The sequence below is a fragment of the Mustelus asterias genome, unplaced genomic scaffold (assembly GCF_964213995.1).
Source record: "Mustelus asterias unplaced genomic scaffold, sMusAst1.hap1.1 HAP1_SCAFFOLD_2489, whole genome shotgun sequence".
NCBI classification, from domain to species: domain Eukaryota; kingdom Metazoa; phylum Chordata; class Chondrichthyes; order Carcharhiniformes; family Triakidae; genus Mustelus; species Mustelus asterias.
Window position 1 is genome coordinate 10,413 of NW_027592434.1, and position 22,557 is coordinate 32,969.

Here is a 22,557-nt window from a genome sequence, read left to right on the forward strand (position 1 = left end):
TGGGGAATGGTGTACGCAGTGTGTGTCTCTCCGCAGAATGGGGAATAGTGTACGCAGTGTGTGTCTCTCCACAGAATGGGGAATAGTGTACGCAGTGTGTGTCTCTGCACAGAATGGGGAATAGTGTACGCAGTGTGTCTCTGCACAGAATGGGGAATGGTGTACGCAGTGTGTGTCTCTGCACAGAATGGGGAATAGTGTACGCAGTGTGTGTCTCTCCGCAGAGTGGGGAATAGTGTACGCAGTGTGTGTCTCTGCACAGAATGGGGAATAGTGTACGCAGTGTGTGTGTCTCCACAGAATGGGGAATAGTGTACGCAGTGTGTGTCTCTCCACAGAATGGGGAATAGTGTACGCAGTGTGTGTCTCTCCACAGAATGGGGAATAGTGTACGCAGTGTGTGTCTCTGCACAGAATGGGGAATGGTGTACGCAGTGTGTGTCTCTGCACAGAATGGGGAATGGTGTACGCAGTGTGTGTCTCTCCACAGAATGGGGAATCGTGTACGCAGTGTGTGTCTCTGCACAAAATGGGGAATAGTGTACGCAGTGTGTGTGTCTGCACAGAATGGGGAATAGTGTACGCAGTGTGTGTGTCTGCACAGAATGGGGAATAGTGTACGCAGTGTGTGTCTCTGCACAGAATGGGGAATAGTGTACGCAGTGTGTGTCTCTGCACAGAATGGGGAATAGTGTACGCAGTGTGTGTCTCTGCACAGAATGGGGAATAGTGTACGCAGTGTGTGTCTCTGCACAGAATGGGGAATAGTGTACGCAGTGTGTGTCTCTGCACAGAATGAGGAATAGTGTACGCAGTGTGTGTCTCTGCACAGAATGGGGAATAGTGTACGCAGTGTGTGTCTCTGCACAGAATGGGGAATAGTGTACGCAGTGTGTGTCTCTCCACAGAATGGGGAATAGTGTACGCAGTGTGTGTCTCTCCACAGAATGGGGAATAGTGTACGCAGTGTGTGTCTCTGCACAGAATGGGGAATAGTGTACGCAGTGTCTCTCTCTGCACAGAATGGGGAATAGTGTACGCAGTGTGTGTCTCTGCACAGAATGGGGAATAGTGTACGCAGTGTGTGTCTCTCCACAGAATGGGGAATAGTGTACGCAGTGTGTGTCTCTCCACAGAATGGGGAATAGTGTACGCAGTGTGTGTCTCTGCACAGAATGGGGAATAGTGTACGCAGTGTCTCTCTCTGCACAGAATGGGGAATAGTGTACGCAGTGTGTGTCTCTGCACAGAATGGGGAATAGTGTACGCAGTGTCTCTCTCTCCACAGAATGGGGAATGGATTACTGAGTGTGTTTCTCTCTCCACGCAGGCATCTTCCGACTCGTTTGAGGAACGGATTATCGCAGTCTGTGAAACTATGATGTCCCGGACGTGTTGGCTTCACTCCGAGCGCCTGATTCACGGGATCAGTTTCCGTGGGATGACCCTCCTGCACCTCGCTGCGGCACAGGGATACGCACGGCTCATTGAGACCCTCATCAAATGGAGGCAAGAGGAGACCCCTCCCCTCCAGTCCTGGTTACAGATCGGATCCCTCTCTCACTGTGTAATCACAGCCCCGGTTACAGATCGGATCGCTCCCTCTCTGTGTAATCACAGCCCCGGTTACAGATCGGATCGCTCCCTCTCCGTGTAATCACAGCCCCGGTTACAGATCGGATCGCTCCCTCTCTGTGTAATCACAGCCCCGGTTACAGATCGGATCGCTCCCTCTCTGTATAATCACAGTCCCGGTTACAGATCGGATCCCTCCCTCTCTGTATAATCACAGTCCCGGTTACAGATCGGATCCCTCTCTCTCTGTATAATCACAGTCCCGGTTACAGATCGGATCGCTCCCTCTCTGTATAATCACAGTCCCGGTTACAGATCGGATCGCTCCCTCACCGGGTAATCACAGCCCCGGTTACAGATCGGATCCCTCCCTCTCTGTGTAATCACAGTCCCGGTTACAGATCGGATCGTTCCCTCTCTGTATAATCACAGTCCCGGTTACAGATCGGATCGCTCCCTCTCTGTATAATCACAGTCCCGGTTACAGATCGGATCGCTCCCTCACCGGGTAATCACAGCCCCGGTTACAGATCGGATCCCTCCCTCTCTGTATAATCACAGCCCCGGTTACAGATCGGATCGTTCCCTCTCTGTATAATCACAGCCCCGGTTACAGATCGGATCGCTCCCTCTCTGTATAATCACAGCCCCGGTTACAGATCGGATCGCTCCCTCACCGTGTAATCACAGCCCCGGTTACAGATCGGATCGTTCCCTCTCTGTATAATCACAGCCCCGGTTACAGATCGGATCGCTCCCTCTCTGTATAATCACAGCCCCGGTTACAGATCGGATCGCTCCCTCACCGTGTAATCACAGTCCCGGTTACAGATCGGATCGCTCCCTCTCTGTATAATCACAGCCCCGGTTACAGATCGGATCGCTCCCTCACCGTGTAATCACAGTCCCGGTTACAGATCGGATCGCTCCCTCTCTGTATAATCACAGCCCCGGTTACAGATCGGATCGCTCCCTCTCCGTGTAATCAGCCCCGGTTACAGATCGGATCCCTCCCTCTCCGTGTAATTACAGCCCCGGTTACAGATCGGATCGCTCCCTCTCCGTGTAATCAGCCCCGGTTACAGATCGGATCGCTCCCTCTCCGTGTAATCAGCCCCGGTTACAGATCGGATCCCTCCCTCTCCGTGTAATTACAGCCCCGGTTACAGATCGGATCCCTCCCTCTCCGTGTAATCAGCCCCGGTTACAGATAGGATCCCTCCCTCACCGTGTAATTACAGCCCCGGTTACAGATCGGATCGCTCCCTCTCCGTGTAATCAGCCCCGGTTACAGATCGGATCGCTCCCTCTCCGTGTAATTACAGCCCCGGTTACAGATCGGATCCCTCCCTCTCCGTGTAATCAGCCCCGGTTACACACAGCAACCTTCCCTCCGTGCTGTAATATGGTAAGAAATTTCAGTAAGAAGTCTCACTCCACCAGGTTAAAGTCCAACAGGTTTATCTGGGATCACGAGCTTTCGGAGCGCCGCAGGTTCACTCACCTGAGGAAGGAGCAGCGCTCCGAAAGCTCACGATTCCAAATGAACCTGTTGGATTTAACCTGGTGTTTGTTGTGAGACTTCTTACTGTGTTCACCCCAGTCCAACGCCAGCATCTCCACATCCCAGAAACATGCGGAATGCTTTTGTCTCGCTGTAACGTGTCCTGTTTTCCCGGATTTGAGGTTGGGGTGGATTGTCTTGACGATGGAACTTTCTTCCTTTGCAGGATGGTCAATGTCGAGAGTCTGGATTTGGAACAGGAAGTGGACCCTCTGAATGTGGATCACTTTTCCTGTACCCCTCTGGTGAGTCCCGCGGATTCCCGTCTTCTCAAACCCTCCTCCTGCCCTGTATTTTATTTGAGAGAGCAGGGCAGAGGGGGCCACGTATCCAAGCCCCCAGATCAGAGCTCAGACAGCGGCTCCCCCCACACCCCCCCTGCCCCCCCGCCCCAACTCCAGAGCCAGTCTAAAACAGACAGCACATTATCAGTCACCAAGACATCTCCCTGGAAAGCTGTCACACAAAACGTCTCAGCGACACACAGGAGATTTGATTTGAGTTATTATTGTCACATAGAATCCCTACAGGGCAGAAGGAGGCCATTCGGTCCATTGAGTCTACACCGACCACAGTCGGCTGGTCAGTGCAGACTCAACCGGGTTCAGTTCTGGCCTCGGGTCACTGTCTGTGCGGAGTCTGCACGTTCTCCCCGTGTCTGCGTGGGTTTCCTCCGGGTGCTCTGGTTTCCTCCCACACTCCAAAGATGTGCGGGTTAGGTGGATTGGCCGTGCTAAAATTGCCCCTTAGTGTCAGGGGGATTAACAGGGTAAATATGTGGGGTTACGGAGATAGGGCCTGGGTGGGATGGTTGTCAGTATAGGCTCGATGGGCCGAATGGCCTCCTCCTGCACAGTGGGGATTGTAATATTGAATACTGACTGGGTCTTGTTGTTACTTCCACAGATGTGGGCCTGTGCATTGGGACATGTTGAAGCAGCAGTTACCCTGTACGGGTGGAATAGCCAAGCTCTCGCCATCCCGGACTCATTGGGACGCCTCCCTCTGCACGTGGCGCGTTCCCGTGGCCACGTACGGCTGGCCATGTGTCTGGAGGAACTACAGAGACGGGACGGTCAGGTCCAGGGCAGCAACTCACTGAGGACCAGGCTTGCGGACGTCGACGGAACGGACAGCAGCTGGCAGCTGTGGATCGCCAACAGCCCCGAAGCTGGCAAAGCCTCTTCACCCTTGTCCATGAGCCCAGATACAGGTACAAGAGAACCCCCCGGCTCGCTGCTCCCGGACAGTGTCCCCGGCTCCTCCCGGACAGTGTTCCCGGCTGCTCCCGGACAGTGTCCCCGGCTCCTCCCGGACAGTGTCCCCGGCTGCTCCCGGACAGTGTCCCCAGCTCCTCCCGGGCAGTGTCCCCGGCTGCTCCCGGACAGTGCCCCCGGCTGCTCCCGGACAGTGTCCCCGGCTGCTCCCGGACAGTGCCCCCGGCTGCTCCCGGACAGTGTCCCCGGCTGCTCCCGGACAGTGTCCCCGGCTGCTCCCGGACAGTGTCCCCGGCTGCTCCCGGGCAGTGTCCCCGGCTGCTCCCGGACAGTGTCCCCGGCTGCTCCCGGACAGTGTCCCCGGCTGCTCCCGGACAGTGTCCCCGGCTGCTCCCGGACAGTGTCCCCGGCTCCTCCCGGGCAGTGTCCCCGGCTGCTCCCGGACAGTGTCCCCGGCTCCTCCCGGGCAGTGTCCCCGGCTGCTCCCGGACAGTGTCCCCGGCTGCTCCCGGGCAGTGTCCCCGGCTGCTCCCGGGCAGTGTCCCCGGCTCGCTGCTCCCGGACAGTGTCCCCGGCTGCTCCCGGGCAGTGTCCCCGGCTGCTCCCGGGCAGTGTCCCCGGCTGCTCCCGGGCAGTGTCCCCGGCTGCTCCCGGGCAGTGTCCCCGGCTGCTCCCGGACAGTGTCCCCGGCTGCTCCCGGACAGTGTCCCCGGCTGCTCCCGGGCAGTGTCCCCGGCTGCTCCCGGACAGTGTCCCCGGCTGCTCCCGGACAGTGTCCCCGGCTGCTCCCGGACAGTGTCCCCGGCTGCTCCCGGACAGTGTCCCCGGCTGCTCCCGGACAGTGTCCCCGGCTGCTCCCGGACAGTGTCCCCGGCTGCTCCCGGACAGTGTCCCCGGCTGCTCCCGGACAGTGTCCCCGGCTGCTCCCGGACAGTGTCCCCGGCTGCTCCCGGACAGTGTCCCCGGCTGCTCCCGGACAGTGTCCCCGGCTGCTCCCGGGCAGTGTCCCCGGCTGCTCCCGGGCAGTGTCCCCGGCTCCTTCCGGGCAGTGTCCCCGGCTGCTCCCGGGCAGTGTCCCCGGCTGCTCCCGGGCAGTGTCCCCGGCTCCTTCCGGGCAGTGTCCCCGGCTCCTTCCGGGCAGTGTCCCCGGCTCCTTCCGGGCAGTGTCCCCGGCTCCTCTCGCGAATCTCTCCCTCATTGCTTCTTGGAAGTACAGCAGAGAGGGAGAGATTCGCGAGAGGAGTGCTGCGGGTAAGCGCTTTTATTTTTTAACTTACTTTTTCGCGGGTTTTTTTTTAAATATCTAAACCCGGAAGTGGTCGCGCAGGGAGGTCTGGGAGAGAGATTTTTTTTTCCCCAATAAATTGGAACAGAGAGGAATCCCGATACTCTACACTTGTAGAGTATCCCACCCTCCCTCCTCCTCTAACCTAAAAAAAAAGACCCAGTGAGAGCAGGGCTTTGGAGAAAACAGGAGGAGGAAAGGTAAGTTTAAAATTTTCATTCACTTTTTTTTTCCCTGTGTGTTTAAAAGGGCAATTATGAGTGTGAGGCCAGTATGTTGTTCCCAATGTAGGATGTGGGAGGTCCTGGAGGCTCCTAGCCTCCCGGACGACCATATCTGTGCTGGGTGTGTTGAGCTGCGGTTCCTAAGGGACCATGTTAGGGAACTGGAATTGCAGCTCGAGGACCTTCGCCGGGTTAGGGATAGTGAGGAGGTCATTGACAGGAGCTATCGGCAGGTGGTCACACCGGGACCACGGGAGGAGGGTAACTGGGTAACAGTGAGGAAGGAGAAAGCTCGGTTGATGGTGAGCACCCCGGTGGATGTGCCCCTTAATAATAAGTACTCCTGTCTGAGTACTACTGGGGTGGACAGCCCACCTGGGGGAAGCAGCGGTGGCAGTGTCTCTGGAGCTGAGCCTGGCCCAGTAGTGCAAAAGGGTAAGGAAAGGAGGGTAGTGCTAATTGGGGACTCTACGGTGAGGGGGTCAGATAGGCGTTTTTGCGGACACAGACGGGACTCTCGGATGGTGGTTTGCCTCCCTGGTGCAGGGGTCCGGGATGTCTCTGGTCGAGTCCCAGAAATCCTGAAGGGGGAGGGAGAGGAGCCGAAGGTCGTGATGCATATAGGTACTGCTGACATAGGTAGGAAGAGGGAAGGGGTCATGAAAAGAGAATATAGAGAGTTAGGTAGACAGCTGAGAAAGAGGAATGCAAAGGTAGTAATCTCGGGATTGCTGCCTGTGCCGCGGGAGAGTGAGAACAGGAATCGGTGGAGAATGAATGCGTGGCTGAGGGACTGGAGCAAGGGACAAGGATTTGGGTACTTGGATCATTGGGACCTCTTTAGGGGCAGGTGTGACCTGTTTAAAAAAGACGGGTGGCACTTGAATCCCAGGGGGACCAATATCCTGGCGGGAAGGTTGGCTAAGGCTACTGGAGAGACTTTAAACTAGAAAGGTTGGGGGGAGGGAATCGAAATGAGGGGACTGAGAGCGAGGAGGTTAGCTCGCAAATAGATAAGGAATGTAGACAGGGTAAGAGGGAGGTTAGACGAGTGATGGAGAAGGGAAGTGCTCAGGCTGAAGGTCTGAGATGTGTCTATTTTAATGCCAGGAGTGTAGTGAATAAAGTGGATGAGCTTAGAGCGTGGATTGCTGCTTCGAATTGTGATGTGGTGGCCATTACGGAGACTTGGATGTCTCAGGGACAGGACTGGGTGCTTCAGGTGCCAGGTTTTAGATGTTTCAGGAAGGACAGGGAGGGAGGCAAGAGAGGGTGGGGGAGTGGCACTGTTGATCAGGGATAGTGTCACGGCTGTAGAGAAGGTGGACGCCGTGGAGGGATTGACTACGGAGTCTCTGTGGGTGGAGGTTAGGAACAGGAAGGGGTCGGTAACGTTGCTGGGTGTTTTCTATAGGCCGCCCAATAGTAACAGAGATGTTGAGGAGCAGATGGGGAAACAGATCCTGGAGAGATGTAGGAATAACAGAGTTGTCGTGATGGGAGATTTTAATTTCCCAAACATAGATTGGAATATCCCTAGGGCTAGGGGTTTGGATGGAGAGGAGTTTGTTAGGTGTGTCCAGGAGAGTTTCCTGACACAGTATGAACATAGAACATAGAACATAGAACATTACAGCGCAGAACAGGCCCTTCGGCCCACGATGTTGCACCGACCAGTATGTGGATAAGCCTACTAGAGGAGAGGCTGTACTTGATCTGGTGCTGGCTAATGAACCTGGACAGGTGGAGGATCTCTCGGTGGGTGAGCATCTTGGGGATAGCGATCATAATTCTATCTCCTTCACGATAGCATTGGAAAGAGATAGGATCAGGCAGGCTAGGAAAGTGTTTCTCTGGAGTAAAGGGAAATACAGTGTCATCAGGGAGGAAATTAGACGGGTAAATTGGAAGGAGGCATTCTTGGGGAAAAGTACCGAAGGAAAGTGGAGGATTTTCAAGGAATGTTTGTCTGGAGCTCTGCATGACAACGTTCCGATGAGACAGGGGGGTGTTGGTAGGGTACGGGAACCGTGGTGCACGAAGGTTGTGATGAACCTGGTGAATAAGAAAAGAGAGGCGTACAGAAGGTTCAGAGAGCTAGGAGGTGTTAAGGATTTAGAGGAGTATACGGGATGTAGGAAGGAGCTTAAGAAGGAAATTAGGAGAGCGAGAAGGGGTCATGAGAAGACCTTGGCGGGTAAGATTAAGGAGAATCCCAAGGCTTTCTACAAATATGTCAAGAGTAAAAGGATGAGATGTGAAGGCATAGGACCCTTAAAAGGTGAAGGGGGAAAAGTTTGTGCGGAACCGTTAGAAATGGCGGAGGTGCTTAATGAATACTTTACCTCGGTATTCACGGTGGAAAGGGATCTGGGTGGTTGTACTGCTGGTTTGCGGTGGACAGAAAGGATCGAGCATGTGGACATAAAGAAAGAGGATGTGTTGGAACTATTGAATGGCATCAAGGTTGGTAAGTCGCCGGGACCGGATGGGATGTACCCCAGGTTACTGTGGGAGGCGAGGGAGGAGATTGCGGAGCCTTTGGCGATGATCTTTGCATCGTCGATGGAGACGGGAGAGGTTCCGGAGGATTGGAGGATTGCAGATGTGGTCCCTATATTCAAGAAAGGGAACAGGGACAGCCCGGGAAATTACCGACCGGTGAGTCTAACCTCAGTGGTTGGTAAGTTGATGGAGAGGATCCTGAGAGACAGGATTTATGATCATCTAGAGAAGTTTAGTATGATCAAAAGTAGTCAGCACGGCTTTGTCAAGGGCAGGTCGTGCCTTACGAGCCTGGTTGAGTTCTTTGAAAATGTGACCAAACACATTGACGAAGGAAGAGTGGTGGATGTGGTCTATATGGACTTCAGCAAGGCGTTCGATAAGGTCCCCCATGCAAGACTTCTTGAGAAAGTGAGAGGGCATGGGATCCAAGGGGCTGTTGCCTTGTGGATCCAGAACTGGCTTGCCTGCAGAAGGCAGAGAGTGGCTGTGGAGGGGTCTTTCTCTGCATGGAGGTCAGTGACCAGTGGAGTGCCCCAGGGATCTGTTCTGGGACCCTTGCTGTTTGTCATTTTCATAAATGACCTGGATGAGGAAGTGGAGGGATGGGTTGGTAAGTTTGCTGACGACACCAAGGTAGGTGGTGTTGTGGATAGTTTGGAGGGATGTCAGAAGTTGCAGCGAGACATAGATAGAATGCAAGACTGGGCGGAGAAGTGGCAGATGGACTTCAACCCGGATAAGTGTGTAGTGATCCATTTTGGCAGATCCAATGGGATGAAGCAGCAGTATAATATGAAGGGTACCATTCTTAGCAGTGTAGAGGATCAGAAGGACCTTGGGGTCCGGGTCCATAGGACTCTGAAATCGGCCTCGCAGGTGGAGGATGCGGTCAAGAAGGCGTACGGCGTACTAGCCTTCATTAATCGAGGGATTGAGTTTAGGAGTCGGGAGATAATGCTGCAGCTTTATAGGACCCTGGTTAGACCCCACTTGGAGTACTGCGCGCAGTTCTGGTCACCTCATTACAGGAAAGATGTTGAAGCCATTGAAAGGGTGCAGAGGAGATTTACAAGGATGTTGCCTGGATTGGGGGGCATGCCTTATGAGGATAGGTTGAGGGAGCTTGGTCTCTTCTCCCTGGAGAGACGAAGGATGAGAGGTGACCTGATAGAGGTTTACAAGATGTTGAGAGGTCTGGATAGGGTAGACTCTCAGAGGCTATTTCCAAGGGCTGAAATGGTTGCTACGAGAGGACACAGGTTTAAGGTGCTGGGGGGTAGGTACAGGGGGGATGTCAGGGGTAGGTTTTTCACTCAGAGGGTGGTGGGTGAGTGGAATCGGCTGACGTCGGTGGTGGTGGAGGCAAACTCGTTGGGGTCTTTTAAGAGACTTCTGGATGAGTACATGGGATTTAATGGGCTTGAGGGCTATAGATAGGCCTAGAGGTGGGGATATGATCGGCGTAACTTGTGGGCCGAAGGGCCTGTTTGTGCTGTGGCTTTCTATGTTCTATGTTCTATGACAATGTCCCCGGCTCCTCCCGGACAGTGTCCCCGGCTGCTCCCGGGCAGTGTCCCCGGCTGCTCCCGGACAGTGTCCCCGGCTGCTCCCGGACAGTGTCCCCGGCTGCTCCCGGACAGTGTCCCCGGCTGCTCCCGGACAGTGTCCCCGGCTGCTCCCGGACAGTGTCCCCGGCTGCTCCCGGGCAGTGTCCCCGGCTGCTCCCGGGCAGTGTCCCCGGCTCCTTCCGGGCAGTGTCCCCGGCTGCTCCCGGGCAGTGTCCCCGGCTGCTCCCGGGCAGTGTCCCCGGCTCCTTCCGGGCAGTGTCCCCGGCTCCTTCCGGGCAGTGTCCCCGGCTCCTTCCGGGCAGTGTCCCCGGCTCCTCTCGCGAATCTCTCCCTCATTGCTTCTTGGAAGTACAGCAGAGAGGGAGAGATTCGCGAGAGGAGTGCTGCGGGTAAGCGCTTTTATTTTTTAACTTACTTTTTCGCGGGTTTTTTTTTAAATATCTAAACCCGGAAGTGGTCGCGCAGGGAGGTCTGGGAGAGAGATTTTTTTTTCCCCAATAAATTGGAACAGAGAGGAATCCCGATACTCTACACTTGTAGAGTATCCCACCCTCCCTCCTCCTCTAACCTAAAAAAAAAGACCCAGTGAGAGCAGGGCTTTGGAGAAAACAGGAGGAGGAAAGGTAAGTTTAAAATTTTCATTCACTTTTTTTTTCCCTGTGTGTTTAAAAGGGCAATTATGAGTGTGAGGCCAGTATGTTGTTCCCAATGTAGGATGTGGGAGGTCCTGGAGGCTCCTAGCCTCCCGGACGACCATATCTGTGCTGGGTGTGTTGAGCTGCGGTTCCTAAGGGACCATGTTAGGGAACTGGAATTGCAGCTCGAGGACCTTCGCCGGGTTAGGGATAGTGAGGAGGTCATTGACAGGAGCTATCGGCAGGTGGTCACACCGGGACCACGGGAGGAGGGTAACTGGGTAACAGTGAGGAAGGAGAAAGCTCGGTTGATGGTGAGCACCCCGGTGGATGTGCCCCTTAATAATAAGTACTCCTGTCTGAGTACTACTGGGGTGGACAGCCCACCTGGGGGAAGCAGCGGTGGCAGTGTCTCTGGAGCTGAGCCTGGCCCAGTAGTGCAAAAGGGTAAGGAAAGGAGGGTAGTGCTAATTGGGGACTCTACGGTGAGGGGGTCAGATAGGCGTTTTTGCGGACACAGACGGGACTCTCGGATGGTGGTTTGCCTCCCTGGTGCAGGGGTCCGGGATGTCTCTGGTCGAGTCCCAGAAATCCTGAAGGGGGAGGGAGAGGAGCCGAAGGTCGTGATGCATATAGGTACTGCTGACATAGGTAGGAAGAGGGAAGGGGTCATGAAAAGAGAATATAGAGAGTTAGGTAGACAGCTGAGAAAGAGGAATGCAAAGGTAGTAATCTCGGGATTGCTGCCTGTGCCGCGGGAGAGTGAGAACAGGAATCGGTGGAGAATGAATGCGTGGCTGAGGGACTGGAGCAAGGGACAAGGATTTGGGTACTTGGATCATTGGGACCTCTTTAGGGGCAGGTGTGACCTGTTTAAAAAAGACGGGTGGCACTTGAATCCCAGGGGGACCAATATCCTGGCGGGAAGGTTGGCTAAGGCTACTGGAGAGACTTTAAACTAGAAAGGTTGGGGGGAGGGAATCGAAATGAGGGGACTGAGAGCGAGGAGGTTAGCTCGCAAATAGATAAGGAATGTAGACAGGGTAAGAGGGAGGTTAGACGAGTGATGGAGAAGGGAAGTGCTCAGGCTGAAGGTCTGAGATGTGTCTATTTTAATGCCAGGAGTGTAGTGAATAAAGTGGATGAGCTTAGAGCGTGGATTGCTGCTTCGAATTGTGATGTGGTGGCCATTACGGAGACTTGGATGTCTCAGGGACAGGACTGGGTGCTTCAGGTGCCAGGTTTTAGATGTTTCAGGAAGGACAGGGAGGGAGGCAAGAGAGGGTGGGGGAGTGGCACTGTTGATCAGGGATAGTGTCACGGCTGTAGAGAAGGTGGACGCCGTGGAGGGATTGACTACGGAGTCTCTGTGGGTGGAGGTTAGGAACAGGAAGGGGTCGGTAACGTTGCTGGGTGTTTTCTATAGGCCGCCCAATAGTAACAGAGATGTTGAGGAGCAGATGGGGAAACAGATCCTGGAGAGATGTAGGAATAACAGAGTTGTCGTGATGGGAGATTTTAATTTCCCAAACATAGATTGGAATATCCCTAGGGCTAGGGGTTTGGATGGAGAGGAGTTTGTTAGGTGTGTCCAGGAGAGTTTCCTGACACAGTATGAACATAGAACATAGAACATAGAACATTACAGCGCAGAACAGGCCCTTCGGCCCACGATGTTGCACCGACCAGTATGTGGATAAGCCTACTAGAGGAGAGGCTGTACTTGATCTGGTGCTGGCTAATGAACCTGGACAGGTGGAGGATCTCTCGGTGGGTGAGCATCTTGGGGATAGCGATCATAATTCTATCTCCTTCACGATAGCATTGGAAAGAGATAGGATCAGGCAGGCTAGGAAAGTGTTTCTCTGGAGTAAAGGGAAATACAGTGTCATCAGGGAGGAAATTAGACGGGTAAATTGGAAGGAGGCATTCTTGGGGAAAAGTACCGAAGGAAAGTGGAGGATTTTCAAGGAATGTTTGTCTGGAGCTCTGCATGACAACGTTCCGATGAGACAGGGGGGTGTTGGTAGGGTACGGGAACCGTGGTGCACGAAGGTTGTGATGAACCTGGTGAATAAGAAAAGAGAGGCGTACAGAAGGTTCAGAGAGCTAGGAGGTGTTAAGGATTTAGAGGAGTATACGGGATGTAGGAAGGAGCTTAAGAAGGAAATTAGGAGAGCGAGAAGGGGTCATGAGAAGACCTTGGCGGGTAAGATTAAGGAGAATCCCAAGGCTTTCTACAAATATGTCAAGAGTAAAAGGATGAGATGTGAAGGCATAGGACCCTTAAAAGGTGAAGGGGGAAAAGTTTGTGCGGAACCGTTAGAAATGGCGGAGGTGCTTAATGAATACTTTACCTCGGTATTCACGGTGGAAAGGGATCTGGGTGGTTGTACTGCTGGTTTGCGGTGGACAGAAAGGATCGAGCATGTGGACATAAAGAAAGAGGATGTGTTGGAACTATTGAATGGCATCAAGGTTGGTAAGTCGCCGGGACCGGATGGGATGTACCCCAGGTTACTGTGGGAGGCGAGGGAGGAGATTGCGGAGCCTTTGGCGATGATCTTTGCATCGTCGATGGAGACGGGAGAGGTTCCGGAGGATTGGAGGATTGCAGATGTGGTCCCTATATTCAAGAAAGGGAACAGGGACAGCCCGGGAAATTACCGACCGGTGAGTCTAACCTCAGTGGTTGGTAAGTTGATGGAGAGGATCCTGAGAGACAGGATTTATGATCATCTAGAGAAGTTTAGTATGATCAAAAGTAGTCAGCACGGCTTTGTCAAGGGCAGGTCGTGCCTTACGAGCCTGGTTGAGTTCTTTGAAAATGTGACCAAACACATTGACGAAGGAAGAGTGGTGGATGTGGTCTATATGGACTTCAGCAAGGCGTTCGATAAGGTCCCCCATGCAAGACTTCTTGAGAAAGTGAGAGGGCATGGGATCCAAGGGGCTGTTGCCTTGTGGATCCAGAACTGGCTTGCCTGCAGAAGGCAGAGAGTGGCTGTGGAGGGGTCTTTCTCTGCATGGAGGTCAGTGACCAGTGGAGTGCCCCAGGGATCTGTTCTGGGACCCTTGCTGTTTGTCATTTTCATAAATGACCTGGATGAGGAAGTGGAGGGATGGGTTGGTAAGTTTGCTGACGACACCAAGGTAGGTGGTGTTGTGGATAGTTTGGAGGGATGTCAGAAGTTGCAGCGAGACATAGATAGAATGCAAGACTGGGCGGAGAAGTGGCAGATGGACTTCAACCCGGATAAGTGTGTAGTGATCCATTTTGGCAGATCCAATGGGATGAAGCAGCAGTATAATATGAAGGGTACCATTCTTAGCAGTGTAGAGGATCAGAAGGACCTTGGGGTCCGGGTCCATAGGACTCTGAAATCGGCCTCGCAGGTGGAGGATGCGGTCAAGAAGGCGTACGGCGTACTAGCCTTCATTAATCGAGGGATTGAGTTTAGGAGTCGGGAGATAATGCTGCAGCTTTATAGGACCCTGGTTAGACCCCACTTGGAGTACTGCGCGCAGTTCTGGTCACCTCATTACAGGAAAGATGTTGAAGCCATTGAAAGGGTGCAGAGGAGATTTACAAGGATGTTGCCTGGATTGGGGGGCATGCCTTATGAGGATAGGTTGAGGGAGCTTGGTCTCTTCTCCCTGGAGAGACGAAGGATGAGAGGTGACCTGATAGAGGTTTACAAGATGTTGAGAGGTCTGGATAGGGTAGACTCTCAGAGGCTATTTCCAAGGGCTGAAATGGTTGCTACGAGAGGACACAGGTTTAAGGTGCTGGGGGGTAGGTACAGGGGGGATGTCAGGGGTAGGTTTTTCACTCAGAGGGTGGTGGGTGAGTGGAATCGGCTGACGTCGGTGGTGGTGGAGGCAAACTCGTTGGGGTCTTTTAAGAGACTTCTGGATGAGTACATGGGATTTAATGGGCTTGAGGGCTATAGATAGGCCTAGAGGTGGGGATATGATCGGCGTAACTTGTGGGCCGAAGGGCCTGTTTGTGCTGTGGCTTTCTATGTTCTATGTTCTATGACAATGTCCCCGGCTCCTCCCGGACAGTGTCCCCGGCTGCTCCCGGGCAGTGTCCCCGGCTGCTCCCGGACAGTGTCCCCGGCTGCTCCCGGACAGTGTCCCCGGCTCCTCCCGGGCAGTGTCCCCGGCTGCTCCCGGACAGTGTCCCCGGCTCCTCCCGGGCAGTGTCCCCGGCTGCTCCCGGACAGTGTCCCCGGCTCCTCCCGGGCAGTGTCCCCGGCTGCTCCCGGACAGTGTCCCCGGCTCCTCCCGGACAGTGTCCCCGGCTGCTCCCGGGCAGTGTCCCCGGCTGCTCCCGGACAGTGTCCCCGGCTCCTCCCGGACAGTGTCCCCGGCTGCTCCCGGACAGTGTCCCCGGCTGCTCCCGGACAGTGTCCCCGGCTGCTCCCGGGCAGTGTCCCCGGCTGCTCCCGGACAGTGTCCCCGGCTGCTCCCGGACAGTGTCCCCGGCTCCTCCCGGGCAGTGTCCCCGGCTGCTCCCGGGCAGTGTCCCCGGCTCCTCCCGGACAGTGTCCCCGGCTGCTCCCGGGCAGTGTCCCCGGCTCCTCCCGGGCAGTGTCCCCGGCTGCTCCCGGGCAGTGTCCCCGGCTGCTCCCGGGCAGTGTCCCCGGCTGCTCCCGGACGGTGTCCCCGGCTCCTCCCGGACAGTGTCCCCGGCTGCTCCCGGGCAGTGTCCCCGGCTCCTCCCGGGCAGTGTCCCCGGCTGCTCCCGGACAGTGTCCCCGGCTGCTCCCGGGCAGTGTCCCCGGCTGCTCCCGGACAGTGTCCCCGGCTCCTCCCGGACAGTGTCCCCGGCTGCTCCCGGACAGTGTCCCCGGCTGCTCCCGGACAGTGTCCCCGGCTGCTCCCGGACAGTGTCCCCGGCTGCTCCCGGGCAGTGTCCCCGGCTGCTCCCGGACAGTGTCCCCGGCTGCTCCCGGACAGTGTCCCCGGCTCCTCCCGGGCAGTGTCCCCGGCTGCTCCCGGGCAGTGTCCCCGGCTCCTCCCGGACAGTGTCCCCGGCTGCTCCCGGGCAGTGTCCCCGGCTCCTCCCGGGCAGTGTCCCCGGCTCCTCCCGGACAGTGTCCCCGGCTCCTCCCGGACAGTGTCCCCGGCTGCTCCCGGGCAGTGTCCCCGGCTCCTCCCGGGCAGTGTCCCCGGCTGCTCCCGGACAGTGTCCCCGGCTGCTCCCGGACAGTGTCCCCGGCTGCTCCCGGACAGTGTCCCCGGCTCCTCCCGGACAGTGTCCCCGGCTGCTCCCGGACAGTGTCCCCGGCTCCTCCCGGACAGTGTCCCCGGCTCCTCCCGGACAGTGTCCCCGGCTGCTCCCGGGCAGTGTCCCCGGCTGCTCCCGGACAGTGTCCCCGGCTGCTCCCGGACAGTGTCCCCGGCTGCTCCCGGACAGTGTCCCCGGCTGCTCCCGGACAGTGTCCCCGGCTCCTCCCGGACAGTGTCCCCGGCTCCTCCCGGACAGTGTCCCCGGCTGCTCCCGGACAGTGTCCCCGGCTGCTCCCGGACAGTGTCCCCGGCTGCTCCCGGGCAGTGTCCCCGGCTGCTCCCGGACAGTGTCCCCGGCTCCTCCCGGACAGTGTCCCCGGCTGCTCCCGGACAGTGTCCCCGGCTGCTCCCGGACAGTGTCCCCGGCTCCTCCCGGACAGTGTCCCCGGCTCCTCCCGGACAGTGTCCCCGGCTCCTCCCGGACAGTGTCCCCGGCTGCTCCCGGACAGTGTCCCCGGCTGCTCCCGGGCAGTGTCCCCGGCTGCTCCCGGACAGTGTCCCCGGCTGCTCCCGGACAGTGTCCCCGGCTGCTCCCGGGCAGTGTCCCCGGCTCCTTTCGGACAGTGTCCCCGGCTCCTCCCGGACGGTGTCCCCGGCTCCTCCCGGACAGTGTCCCCGGCTCCTCCCGGGCAGTGTCCCCGGCTCCTTTCGGACAGTGTCCCCGGCTCCTCCCGGACAGTGTCCCCGGCTCCTTTCGGACAGTGTCCCCGGCTCCTCCCGGACAGTGTCCCCGGCTCCTCCCGGACAGTGTCCCCGGCTCCTTTCGGACAGTGTCCCCGGCTCCTCCCGGACAGTGTCCCCGGCTCCTTTCGGACAGTGTCCCCGGCTGCTCCCGGACAGTGTCCCCGGCTGCTCCCGGACAGTGTCCCCGGCTGCTCCCGGACAGTGTCCCCGGCCCCTCCCGGACAGTGTCCCCGGCTCCTCCCGGACAGTGTCCCCGGCTCCTCCCGGACAGTGTCCCCGGCTCCTCCCGGACAGTGTCCCCGGCTCCTCCCGGACAGTGTCCCCGGCTCCTCCCGGACAGTGTCCCCGGCTGCTCCCGGACAGTGTCCCCGGCTGCTCCCGGGCAGTGTCCCCGGCTCCTCCCGGGCAGTGTCCCCGGCTGCTCCCGGGCAGTGTCCCCGGCTGCTCCCGGACAGTGTCCCCGGCTCCTCCCGGACAGTGTCCCCGGCTGCTCCCGGGCAGTGTCCCCGGCTGCTCCCGGGCAGTGTCCCCGGCTGCTCCCGGACAGTGTCCCCGGCTGCTCCCGGACAGTGTCCCCGGCTGCTCCCGGACAGTGTCCCCGGCCCCTCCCGGACAGTGTCCCCGGCTCCTCCCGGACAGTGTCCCCGGCTCCTCCCGGGCAGTGTCCCCGGCTGCTCCCGGACAGTGTCCCCGGCTCCTCCCGGACAGTGTCCCCGGCTCCTCCCGGGCAGTGTCCCCGGCTGCTCCCGGACAGTGTCCCCGGCTCCTCCCGGGCAGTGTCCCCGGCTCCTCCCGGGCAGTGTCCCCGGCTGCTCCCGGACAGTGTCCCCGGCTGCTCCCGGACAGTGTCCCCGGCTGCTCCCGGACAGTGTCCCCGGCTGCTCCCGGACAGTGTCCCCGGCTGCTCCCGGACAGTGTCCCCGGCCCCTCCCGGACAGTGTCCCCGGCTGCTCCCGGACAGTGTCCCCGGCTCCGCTAACCCCCTGCCAGTGGGCGCAATGTCTATTTCTTGAATCACCCCGGGTTCCACTCCCCCCACGGCCGGTGATCAGATTTGAATTCACTCAGTCTGGAATTAAGAATCTACTGATGATCGAGGGCAGCACGGTAGCACAGTGGTTAGCACTGCTGCTTCACAGCTCCAGGGTCCCGGGTTCGATTCCCGGCTCGGGTCACTGTCTGTGTGGAGTTTGCACATTCTCCCCGTGTCTGCGTGGGTTTCCTCCGGGTGCTCCGGTTTCCTCCCACCGTCCAAAGATGTGCGGGTTAGGTTGATTGGCCAGGTTAAAAAATTGCCCCTTAGAGTCCTGGGATGTGTAGGTTAGAGGGATTAGCGGGTAAAATATGTGGGGGTAGGGCCTGGGTGGGATTGTGGTCGGTGCAGACTCGATGGGCCGAATGGCCTCCTTCTGCACTGTAGGGTTTCTATGGTTTCTTCTATGATTGTCGGAAAAACCCATCTGGTTCCCTAATGCCCTTTCGGGAAGGAATCTGCCATCCTTACCCCGTTTGGTGGCACAGTGGGTTAGCACTGCTGCTTCACAGCGCCAGGGACCTGGGTTCGATTCCCGGCTCGGGTCACTGTCTGTGTGGAGTTTGCCCATTCTCCCCGTGTCTGCGTGGGTCTCCTCCGGGTGCTCCAGTTTCCTCCCACAGTCCGAAAGATGTGCAGGTTAGGGGGATTGGCCATGCTAAATTGTCCCTTAGTGTCCAAAGATGTGTGGGTTTGGTGGATTAGTCATGGTAAATGTGTTGGATTATGGGGATAGGGTCAGGGAGAGGACCTGAGCGAAGACACTCTGTCGGAGGGTCGGTGCAGTCTCGATGGCCCGAATGGCCTCCTCCTGCAGTGTAGGGATTCTATGATCCGTGTGACTCCAGATCCACAGTAACGTGGTCGACTCTTAACTGCCGAGGGAGACACTCAGTTCAGGGGCAATGAGGGATGGGTAATAAATGCCAGCCAGTGACGCCCATGTCCCAGGAATGAATGAAAGACGTGCTGGCAGGTTGGTTTAGTTTGAAGCGCTGCACTATCGGACTCTGCGACACGTTGTTCCACACCACCAGCTTCTGTCCTTGTGCTCCTCTGGGGGACTGACTAAGATAAACTTTGTGTTTGGATTTGTGAGGCTGGATTACACAGCAGAAAACACAGGATTAAACACAGGATCCAGACACATCTGGAACTGAATGGCCCCCTGTCAGCGACAGACAGCATGGTTTTGTACCAGGGAGGTCATGTCTCACTAATTTAATTGAGTTTTTTGAGGAGGTGACAAAAGTGATTGATGAGGGAAGGGCTTTGGATGGTGTCTCCATGGACTTTAGTAAAGCGTTCAACAAGGTCCGTCATGGCAGGCTGGTGCAAAAGATTAAATCTCACGGTATCAGGGGTGAACTGGCGAGATGGATTTCGAACTGGCTTGGCCAGAGAAGACAGAGGGTAGCGGTGGAGGGGTGTTTTTTCTGAATGGAGCTCTGTAACTAGTGGTGTTCCGCAGGGATCAGTGCTGGGACCTCTGCTGTTTGTAATATATATAAATGACTTGGAAGAAAACGTAGCTGGTCTGATCAGCAAGTTTGTGGATGATACTAAGATTGGCGGAGTTGCGGATAGTGATGAACATTGTCAGAGAACACAGCAGGATAGAGAGAGGCTGGAAAATTGGGCAGAGAAATGGCAGATGGAATTCAATCCAGATAAATGCAAGGTGATGCATTTTGGTCGATCCAATTCAGGTGGGAGCTGTAAAATAAATGGCAGAGCCATCAGGAACATCGACACACAGAGAGATCTGGGAGGACAGGTCCTCAGATCCTTCAAAGTAGCAGCACAGGTGGAAAAGGTGGTGAAGAAAGCATATGGCGTGCTTGCCTTGATCGGCCGGGGCATCGAGTATAAAAGTTGACAAATTATGTTACAGTTGTATAAAACGATGGTTAGGCCACATTTGGGATACTGAGTCCAATTCTGGTCGCCACGCTACCAGAAGGACGTGGAGGCTTTGGAGGGAGTGCAGACAGGGTTTAGCAGGGTGTTGCCTGGTATGGAGGGTATTGGCTACGAGGAGAGATTGAATAAACTGGGATTGTTCTCCCTGGAAAGACGGGGGCTGAGAGGTGACCCGATAGAAGTTTATAAAATTATGAGGGGTGTGGATAGAGTGAAGAGTTGGAAGCTTTTCCCCAGGGGGAGAAATGACAATTACAGGGGGCACAAGTTCAGGATAAGGGGGGAAAGGTTCAGTGGAGATGTGCGGGGGGGAGTGTTTCACACAGAGGGTGGTGGGGGCCTGGAATGCGCTGCCAAGTGAGGGGGTTGGGACAGACACGTTAGCGACATTTAACACTTATCTGGATCGACACATGAACAGACGGGGAATAGAGAGATACAGGCGGCTGGTCGAAATAGGACAACATGATTGGCACAGGAGGGCTGAAGAGCCTGTTCCTGTCCTGTACTGTTCTCTGTTCTTTGTCAAGTCCATTCTTTTGAGAATTGATGTGTCAGCTGACAGTTCACAGCTGGTGGCCGTGTCTCCTGTGTGTTGGTTATGATCTGCTGTTATCCTTGTCACTCCACAGGTCTGAGCACCGTCAGCAGTAACTTGTCCCCCTCCTCACTGTCTGAAGGGTCGGGACCCCTGTCGGTGACCTCCGCGTACTCCAGCAGTTCTGTACACAGAGACACTCCGGTAACCAGCCCTGAACTCTGCTCCACCGCCGACAGAGACGTTGCGATGGAAATCTGCGAGTCTCAGCGACAGCCCGCTCCCCCCAGCGCACCCCGGGATCACGGCAGGACAGCCCTTGGCATGGAGAACTCTGCTTCTGCAGAGAGCAGGGACAAAGCCAGTAACCTGTGGTATCTGCGTGAGGATAGTGAACCTCGGAGAGCCAGGAACGGCAGCTCGGCACTCCACTGCAGCACCGCAGAATCACACTTCTTCCTGGACTATGAGGCCACTCTGGTGACCAATAGCACCAGGCAGTTTTCCCTGGCCAAAGGCAGAGACTCCATGGAGACGGAGCTGCTGCGTTTCAGTGAGAATGTGGAGAATGAAGAGTTCCTGCCCTCTGTCGATGTGTTACAGGTGATAATTAAAACTTGTATTCCACTGTCAATTCAAGTTTATTTATTAATGTCACAAGTAAGGCTTACATTAACACTGCAATGAAGTTACTGTGAAAATCCCCCAGTCGCCCACACTCCTGGCGCCTGTTCGGGTAACACTGAGGGAGAATTTAGCACGGTCAATGCACCCTAACCAGCACGTCTTTCAGACTGTGGGAGGAAACCGGAGCACCCGGAGGAAACCCACGCAGACACGGGGAGAAGGTGCAAACTCCACACAGACAGTGACCCGAGGCCGGGAATCGAACCCGAGTCCCTGGCGCTGTGAGGCAGCAGCGCTAACCCACTGTGCCGCCCTGTGAACCCCCCCCACATCCTCACCAGCTCCAAAGGTGGAACTCTCTGCCCCAGAGTGCGGTGGATGCAGAATCAATCAATGCATTCGAGAGAGAGAGAGAGACAGATAAATATTTGATCAAAAGCGGGATAAAGGCTGTGGGGAAAAGGCAGGGAAGTGGAGTTAGGATGAGATGGGGGATCAGCCATGATCAGATAGAATGGCCTATTCTCGCTCCCAATCCCGATGTTCCATCCTGACTGGGAAAGATATCGGCCGTTCCTTCACTGTCGCTGGGTCAAAATCCTGGAACTCCCCCCCCTAACAGCACTGTGGGTGTACCTACACCACGCGGGGACTGCAGTGGGTTCAAGAAGGCAGCAGCTCACCCACCACCTTCTCCAGGGACAAATTTTTAAAAATCCTCAGATGTGGGTGTCACTGGCTGGATCCCTCATTGCCCCTGGAGAAGGTGGTGGGTGAGCTGCTGCCTTCTTGAACCCACTGCAGTCCTCGCATGGCGTAGGTACACCCACAGAGCTGTTAGGGGGTGGGGTACACCCACAGTGCTGTTAGGGGGTGGGGTACACCCACAGTGCTGTTAGGGAGTGGGGTACACCCACAGTGCTGTTAGGGGGTGGGGTACACCCACAGTGCTGTTAGGGAGTGGGTACACCCACAGTGCTGTTAGGGGGTGGGTACACCCACAGTGCTGTTAGGGGGTGGGGTACACCCACAGTGCTGTTAGGGGGTGGGGTACACCCACAGTGCTGTTAGGGAGTGGGTACACCCACAGTGCTGTTAGGGAGTGGGGTACACCCACAGTGCTGTTAGGGGGTGGGGTACACCCACAGTGCTGTTAGGGAGTGGGTACACCCACAGTGCTGTTAGGGGGTGGGTACACCCACAGTGCTGTTAGGGGGTGGGGTACACCCACAGTGCTGTTAGGGGGTGGGGTACACCCACAGTGCTGTTAGGGGGTGGGGTACACCCACAGTGCTGTTAGGGGGTGGGGTACACCCACAGTGCTGTTAGGGGGTGGGGTACACCCACAGTGCTGTTAGGGGGTGGGGTACACCCACAGTGCTGTTAGGGGGTGGGGTACACCCACAGTGCTGTTAGGGGGGGGTTGGAGGGTCTGACGCAGGGACAGTGGCGGGGGGGGGGGGGGGGGGGTACACCCACAGTGCTGTTAGGGAGTGGGGGGGGGTACACCCACAGTGCTGTTTGGGGGGGAGTTGGGGGGTCTGACGCAGGGACAGTTGGGGGGTGGGGGGGGTAGACCCACAGTGCTGTTTGGGGGGGAGTTGGGGGGTCTGACGCAGGGACGGTTGGGGGGGGTAGACCCACAGTGCTGTTTGGGGGGGAGTTGGAGGGTCTGACGCAGGGACAGTGGGGGGGTGGGGGGGGTGGGGGGGGGTAGACCCACAGTGCTGTTTGGGGGGGAGTTGGAGGGTCTGACGCAGGGACAGTCGGGGGGTGGGGGGGGGTAGACCCACAGTGCTGTTTGGGGGGGAGTTGGAGGGTCTGACGCAGGGACAGTCGGGGGGTGGGGGGGGGTAGACCCACAGTGCTGTTTGGGGG

At 56.8% G+C, this 22,557-nt stretch overlaps 1 protein-coding gene across 1 annotated transcript in view; it reads left to right on the top strand.

Annotated features, from left to right (window-relative positions):
- Positions 1-1,330: 1,330 nt before the first annotated feature.
- Positions 1,331-22,557, top strand: part of LOC144489744 (calmodulin-binding transcription activator 1-like) — a gene marked incomplete at both ends in the record, with an annotated part of 34,144 nt that continues 12,917 nt past the window's right edge. The window contains 4 exons of the mRNA XM_078207597.1: positions 1,331-1,509; positions 3,306-3,384; positions 4,046-4,352; positions 20,147-20,655. Of these exons, the coding sequence (XP_078063723.1) occupies positions 1,331-1,509; positions 3,306-3,384; positions 4,046-4,352; positions 20,147-20,655 (1,074 nt within the window). The remainder of the gene's footprint in view (positions 1,510-3,305; positions 3,385-4,045; positions 4,353-20,146; positions 20,656-22,557) is intronic.